At 46.2% G+C, this 6,937-nt stretch overlaps 1 protein-coding gene across 1 annotated transcript; it reads left to right on the top strand.

Moving 5' to 3' along the window:
* Positions 1-1,332: 1,332 nt before the first annotated feature.
* Positions 1,333-5,517, top strand: LOC141027594 (uncharacterized). The gene is made up of 4 exons (XM_073504677.1): positions 1,333-2,430; positions 3,715-3,856; positions 4,337-4,400; positions 4,488-5,517. The coding sequence occupies exons 1-4, from the start codon at positions 1,333-1,335 to the stop codon at positions 5,515-5,517; spliced, it is 2,334 nt and encodes a 777-aa protein (XP_073360778.1).
* The last annotated feature ends 1,420 nt before the right edge of the window (positions 5,518-6,937 follow it).

The raw sequence follows: 6,937 nt of genomic DNA, 5'->3' as shown, positions 1-6,937 counted from the left end.
ATTTAAATGTGTGTCTAGAAGACAATTAATTAAGCCTAACTGGTGGATAACATTTTTTACCAGCTAAGTGAACTCCGGGCCACTAGCCTCCAGCTCCGCAAATACTTCCATTGTCTTTCTAACGTCATTGTCTGCCGGATCTCAACTTATGTGTCGGCATAGGTTTCGACGTGTCCGCTTTGTGAACGACTGAATGGAACCCTCTCAATTGATCCGAAGAAACTGCAGATGATGTTGTACACCTTGTCCAAATTCACATTATTCTGCCTCGGGGGCTTCACCAGATCCTTCGTGTAAACACTAATGTACTGTTGAGGTGACTATTGTACTTTCTCACCCATTGTTAGTGACATGGAATGGGTGTGGTTCACACGATGCTCCGTGATAAACCACCCATTGTCTTCTGACCTTGACAATCGAATATAGCCGGACACTCACACCGCATGACTTGCTGTTCTGTACCCCCCCCCTCGCCCCTACCTGGTAAAAAAAATCAGAAAATAAATACCAACAAATCATCTTTGCATCTTCCGATGGAGGAATAATGTGCCTCTAGTATAGTCCACTAGGAATGCACGCGCAAACGACCTGCATCATCCTTTGTAGTTTGGATAACAGGTAATTACCTCTTCATCCATCCAGATCCAGGGCTTCAAGATTTACTTTCCCTGTTGATTCCACCGACTAGGCTCGCGTTGCTTCCTCTGCTCCTGGCGACAATAGGGGATCCGACTCCACCGGCCTCATGGGAATCTGATCGCTTCTCACGAGCGACATCCTGTCGGGCCACAATCGCAAGCGGCACTGGTGGCTGCTTTAGGCTGTCGGCGAACTCTTCCCGCAAGGGGAACCTGCGTTCCGCAAAACACCGTCGTCGGTGCCATCATATGAGGCCAATTTTTGTGTTTCGATCCTTTTCGTAAAGTTAAGTCAGATCTAACCCCGCTTCGTAAAAGTTAAGCCATCTGAGTCTTTGGCGGTAGGACTTAACAACACCATCACGCCTGTTTAGTATAAAAATGACCCTACCGCCATGGTCTTTGGCGGTAGGCAGTTATTCCCTGTTAGACTTAGAGATATATCTCTTGTAATCTCAAACTAACTCTATCTCTTCCTCTCCCGTAGCTCTTTCAAACTCCTATGTAACTACCGAATCCCAAAGTGATCGGTACAATCTTGTAAGCCACGGTAGGGGCGTTTTCCTGCCTCGATTAATATATACACACGCGGCTCCCTTACGAGGGAGTAGGAACGCTTCCCATCTAACATGGTATCAGAGCCAACCTCTTCCCATAGATCTAGCCAGAAGCTTCTTCCTCAATCACCATCGCCATGTCGTCCACCTCAATCACCGCCGCCCTCAACCTTGGAGCTCCACCAACCGAGAAGCTCACCAAGACCAACTACATCCTGTGGAAGGCACAGGTCATGCCGGGCCTGCGAGGAGCGCAGGTCACCGGCCTCCTAGATGGAACAGACGCCGCGCCACCGAAGACGGTACAACAGCAGCAGGCGGACAAAACTGTTGCCATGGCTCCAAATCCTCTGTATGCGCAGTGGATATCAAGAGATCAGCAAGTTCTTAGCCATCTCCTGAACTCTCTGTCAATGGAGATCCTCGCCCAAGTTGTGAGTAAAGAAACTACCTTTGATCTCTGGACTGCTATCACCACAATATTTGCCTCGCAGTCTCAATCCCGCATCACAAATTTGCGGATTGCCATCACCAATACGAAGAAGGGATCCATGTCCAGCTCAACCTACATCGCCCGGATGAAGAACCTGGGAGATGAACTGGCCGCAGCAGGAAGGCCAGTTTCGGATCCTGAGATGGTGGACTACGTCCTCGCCGGCCTCGACAGAGACTACGATCCTGTCGTGGCTGCCATCGGAGCAGTAAAGTCGTCGATCTCTGTTGATGAACTGTTCGCCCAGATCGCAGCCTTCGACCAGCGCATGGAGATGCTTGGCGATGGCCCTGACGCCGGCTTCAAAACCTCTGCAAATATGGTGTACAGAGGGCGCGGGCGCGGCTCTGGCAGAGGACGCGGACGCAGCAACAACATGGGACGCGGCCGAGGAAGGCTCTCTTCCCCAACTCCATCTGGCGGCAACAGCGGCGGCGGCGGCCGTGGTCGTCCAGAACAGCAGCGTCAGCAACAAACCCGAGACTACCCGGAATGCCAGATATGTTACAAGCACCATCCAGGAGGTGCTCGTGATTGCTGGCACAGGTATGATGAAGATGAACAGGAGGAGAAGGGGGCCAACATGGTCATCGACTCCTATGGTGTCGACACAAATTGGTATGCGGATACCGGGGCTACAAACCACATCACGGGGGAGCTCGACAAGCTGACGATTCGAGACAAGTATCGTGGAGGTGACCAAGTGCACACCGCAAGTGGTTCTGGTATGGACATTACTCATGTTGGTAGTTCAATTGTTAAAACCCCCAACAATTTTTTTCATCTAAACAGAATTCTACATGTGCCTGAAACATCAAAAAGCTTACTTTCTGTTCATAGATTTACCCTTGATAATCGTGTTCTCATTGAGTTCTACCCTTTCTTTTTCTTGGTTAAGGACTTGGACACGAGGAGGGTACTTCTTAGGGGCAAGTGGGTGGGAGGTCTCTATCCAATCATATCTTCGTCAACGTCATCGAATAAACAAGCCTTTGTTACTATCAAGCCTTCTTCAGCAAAGTGGCACAGTAGATTAGGCCATCCTTCATCAGTTATTGTTAAGCTTGTTCTTAGTAAAAATAAACTTCCCCATTGTCTTGAGTCTAGCATTGAGTCTGTTTGTGATCCTTGTCAGCAAGCTAAAAGTCATCAGCTACCATATCCTATTTCTACCAGCATTTCCTCTGCACCCTTACAACTTGTATTTTCAGATGTTTGGGGGCCAGCTCTTACTTCTGTTGGTAGACACTCATATTATGTAAGCTTCATTGATGACTATAGCAAATTTACTTGGATATATCTCCTTAAGAAACGATCTGAAGTGTTTCAAGTTTTCAAGAACTTTCAAAATCTTGTTGAACGAAAACTAAACACAAAGATCATTGCTATGCAGACTGACTGGGGAGGTGAGTACAAAAAGCTCAACCTATTTTTTCAGGAACTTGGCATCTCACACCATGTTTCATGCCCCCATGCACACCAACAGAATGGTTCCGCTGAAAGGAAACACCGTCATGTTGTTGAAGTAGGGCTAGCTCTACTAGCAAATGCATCGATGCCATTAAAGTTCTGGGATGAAGCCTTCTTGACCGCCACATATCTCATAAACTTACTTCCTAGCAAGGTCATCAAATATGAGATCCCACTCACACGTCTCTTTGGCATTACTCCTGATTATAAATCACTACGTGTATTCGGTTGTGCTTGCTGGCCCAACCTCCGTCCATATAATACACGCAAACTTGCGTTTCGTTCAAGGAAGTGTGTTTTCCTTGGGTATAGTCCCATTCATAAAGGAGTCAAATGCCTAGATGTTTCTACCGGTAGGGTATATATCTCTCGAGATGTTGTTTTTGATGAATCCGTATACCCTTTTGAGTCTCTTCATCCGAATGCCGGAGCACTCCTTAGAAAAGAAATTCTTCTCCTTCCACCCAATCTCCAAAACTTAGATCAAGGGGGCGACAATTGCACTAATCCAACTAATGATCCTACCAGTACTGGTGTTGCATCTTATCCTGTGCAGGGCTTTGCAGAAGACGCAGCAGAAATCGGTGCAGAAAATGATCCAAATTTTGATGAAAATGAGCCTATATTTCATGAGATAGAAGAAGACGAAGCTGGCGCTGAGCACGAGGAGGATCCGGAGTCACCTGGAACTCCTGTGCGTCAGCTCTCCTCGGATCGGGTGCGCGGATCAGCTCAGGATCGCGCACTGGAGAGATTCCGTCCGCGCCATTCAGGCATCGCCACGTCGCCATGTGCCGGGTCCGCCTCGCGCCCCACGCGCGGGCCAGCGAAAGCGACAGCTGGAGAAACCGCGTCGCCCGGCTCGGGATCTCCGCTCCGCATGCACCAATAGTTCGACGCGGGATCTTCTGTGGCTACCGAGTCGGACGCTGCCACATCTTCGGCCACACAGCGCGCCGCTGAGGCTGATCCAGGATCTGCTATGGAAAGTGCCTCCAGGATGCTGCCGGGATCTTCTGTAGCAGATTTGTCTTCACCATCTCCTGTGCAGAAGCCCACACGTCGCATGGCTCAACCACAACCTACTTCACGTGTCACAACTCGACTACAAAAAGGTATAAGCAAACCGAAAAACAGAACTGATGGCACTATACGATATGGCATGTTGTGTGTTACAGGGGAACCGACAAGACTAGAGGATGCACTTGGGGATCCAAAGTGGAAAAATGCAATGGATGAAGAGTATTCGGCACTCATGAGAAACAAAACTTGGCACCTTGTGCCTGAGAAAAGAGGTAAAAATGTCATTGATTGTTAATGGGTTTACAGAATCAAGAAAAAGGCAGATGGTTCAATCGACATGTATAAAGCACGTCTAGTTGCAAAAGGTTTTAAACAACGTTATGGTCTAGATTATGAAGATACTTTCAGTCCCGTTGTTAAAGCTGCAACTATTAGACTTGTATTAGCCATTGCAGTTTCCAGAGGATGGAGCTTGAGACAACTAGATGTTCAGAACGCGTTCTTGCATGGTGTTTTGGAAGAGGAGGTTTATATAAGGCAACCACCTGGGTATGAAGACAAGAAAGTACCTCATCATGTGTGCAAGCTTGACAAGGCACTTTATGGTTTGAAACAAGCGCCAAGGGCATGGTATTCAAGACTAAGCTCTCAGTTAAGGCGTCTTGGTTTTGTTGCATCTAAGGCTGACACTTCACTATTCATCTACAACAAGGCAAACATAACTATATTTGTACTAGTATATGTTGATGATATCATAGTTGCAAGCTCGTCACAAAGTGCTACTAATGCTCTTCTGCATGATTTAAGTTCAGAGTTTGCTTTGAAGGATCTTGGTGATTTACACTTCTTCTTAGGCATCGAGGTAAAGAAGATTCAGGATGGCATAGTATTGAACCAAGAAAAATATGCCAATGAACTTCTAGTTCGCATGGGGATGAAAGATTGCAAGCCTTCACCCACACCATTACCCTCTTCAGAAAAAATTTCAGCTTTTGAAGGTCAACCACTCAAAGAAGAAGAGATCACAAAATACAGGAGTGCAGTAGGAGCTCTACAGTACTTGACACTAACAAGGCCTGATATTTCCTTTGCTGTTAACAAGGTTTGTCAGTATCTTCATGCACCTACTACTGTACACTGGACAGCTGTTAAGAGAATTGTACGGTACATAAGATATACTGTGAGCTTAGGCCTTCAAGTTAAACGATCTAACTCCACTCTTGTTAGTGCCTTCTCTGATGCTGACTGGGCAGGATGCAGTGATGACAGGAAGTCAACTGGAGGATTTGCAGTGTTCTTTGGTTCTAATCTCATTTCTTGGAGTGCTAGAAAATAGGCCACAGTATCCAGGTCAAGTACTGAAGCTGAATACAAGTCACTAGCTAATGCTACTGCCGAGATCATTTGGGTTGAATCATTGTTAAATGAGTTGGGAATTAAGCAGCATCGTGTGTCATGTTTATGGTGTGACAACTTAGGAGCCACATATCTTTCTGCAAATCCAGTGTTCCATGGCAGAACCAAGCATATAGAAATTGACTTTCACTTTGTAAGAGAAAGGGTTGCAGAAAAGAAGTTGGACATACGATTCATCCCTTTCAGAGATCAAGTTGCAGATGGATTCACTAAAGCTTTGCCAGTCAAGCCTTTCGAGGAATTCAAGAGGAATCTTAATATAGGATAGTTGAAATTGACTTAGAGATATATCTCTTGTAATCTCAAACTAACTCTATCTCTTCCTCTCCCGTAGCTCTTTCAAACTCCTATGTAACTACCGAATCCCAAAGTGATCGGTACAATCTTGTAAGCCACGACAGGGGCATTTTCCTGCCTCGATCAATATATACACACGCGGCTCCCTTACGAGGGAGTAGGAACGCTTCCCATCTGACATTCCCTACTGTCAAAGACTTTGGCGGTAGCTCTCCTTCGTCGCTGATGGCAAGTTCCTGTGTTGCATGCAGTACTACAGTGATGGCAAATGCCTGTGTTGCATGCAGTACTAGATTGTAGGTACTAGGCTAGACTATAGATGGATGGATTAATTGATGCATGCATGCATGTTGCGGGTAGCTGCCACAAAAAACAAAACAAAAAAGCTAAGCTCCTTTCCATCTCTGACTCCTCCCATGAGGTGATTGGTCATGCATGCAGAGAGGAGAGAGCAACGACCTGCTGCATGGACAGAGCTGCTGCATGCACGACTGATGCATGTGAACAAATGTCGAAGAATCCATGCATGCTCGTATCCTACTGTCAAAGACCTTGGCAGTAGGGTATTTTTTTTACGTTAAACGTCCGTAACGGCGTACTTAAGTCTTACCGTTAAGGTCCTTAACGGTAGGCTGTGCTACCCTACCGCCATACATTATGACGGTAACAAAAAGGATCAGATCGTGAAAAAATTTCAGACTAGAGTTAGATCTGATTAAACTTTAAAAAAAGGGTCGGAACACAAAAATCGGCCTCATATGAGTTCACGCTCCCAAACCCAGCTCTTAGACCAAAAAGGATGCAGTTCTGGAGGCAACGACTCCTCTCCCATGCCGCACACTGGGTGCTGCCAGGGGCTGACCCAGAACAGAAATGATCCGGTGTCCATATGTAGTATACATATGACTTGTGTATGGGCACAAAATCCTCGCAACAACTCAAATTCTGACGTGTAACATCTTCTCCCTGCATTTTCCATCACACACACACATATATATATATATATATATATATATATATATATATATATATATGGGTTTGTC

The sequence above is a fragment of the Aegilops tauschii genome, chromosome 7 (assembly GCF_002575655.3).
Source record: "Aegilops tauschii subsp. strangulata cultivar AL8/78 chromosome 7, Aet v6.0, whole genome shotgun sequence".
Classification (NCBI taxonomy): Eukaryota; Viridiplantae; Streptophyta; class Magnoliopsida; order Poales; family Poaceae; genus Aegilops; species Aegilops tauschii.
This window is presented reverse-complemented; position numbering and strand designations above follow the sequence as displayed.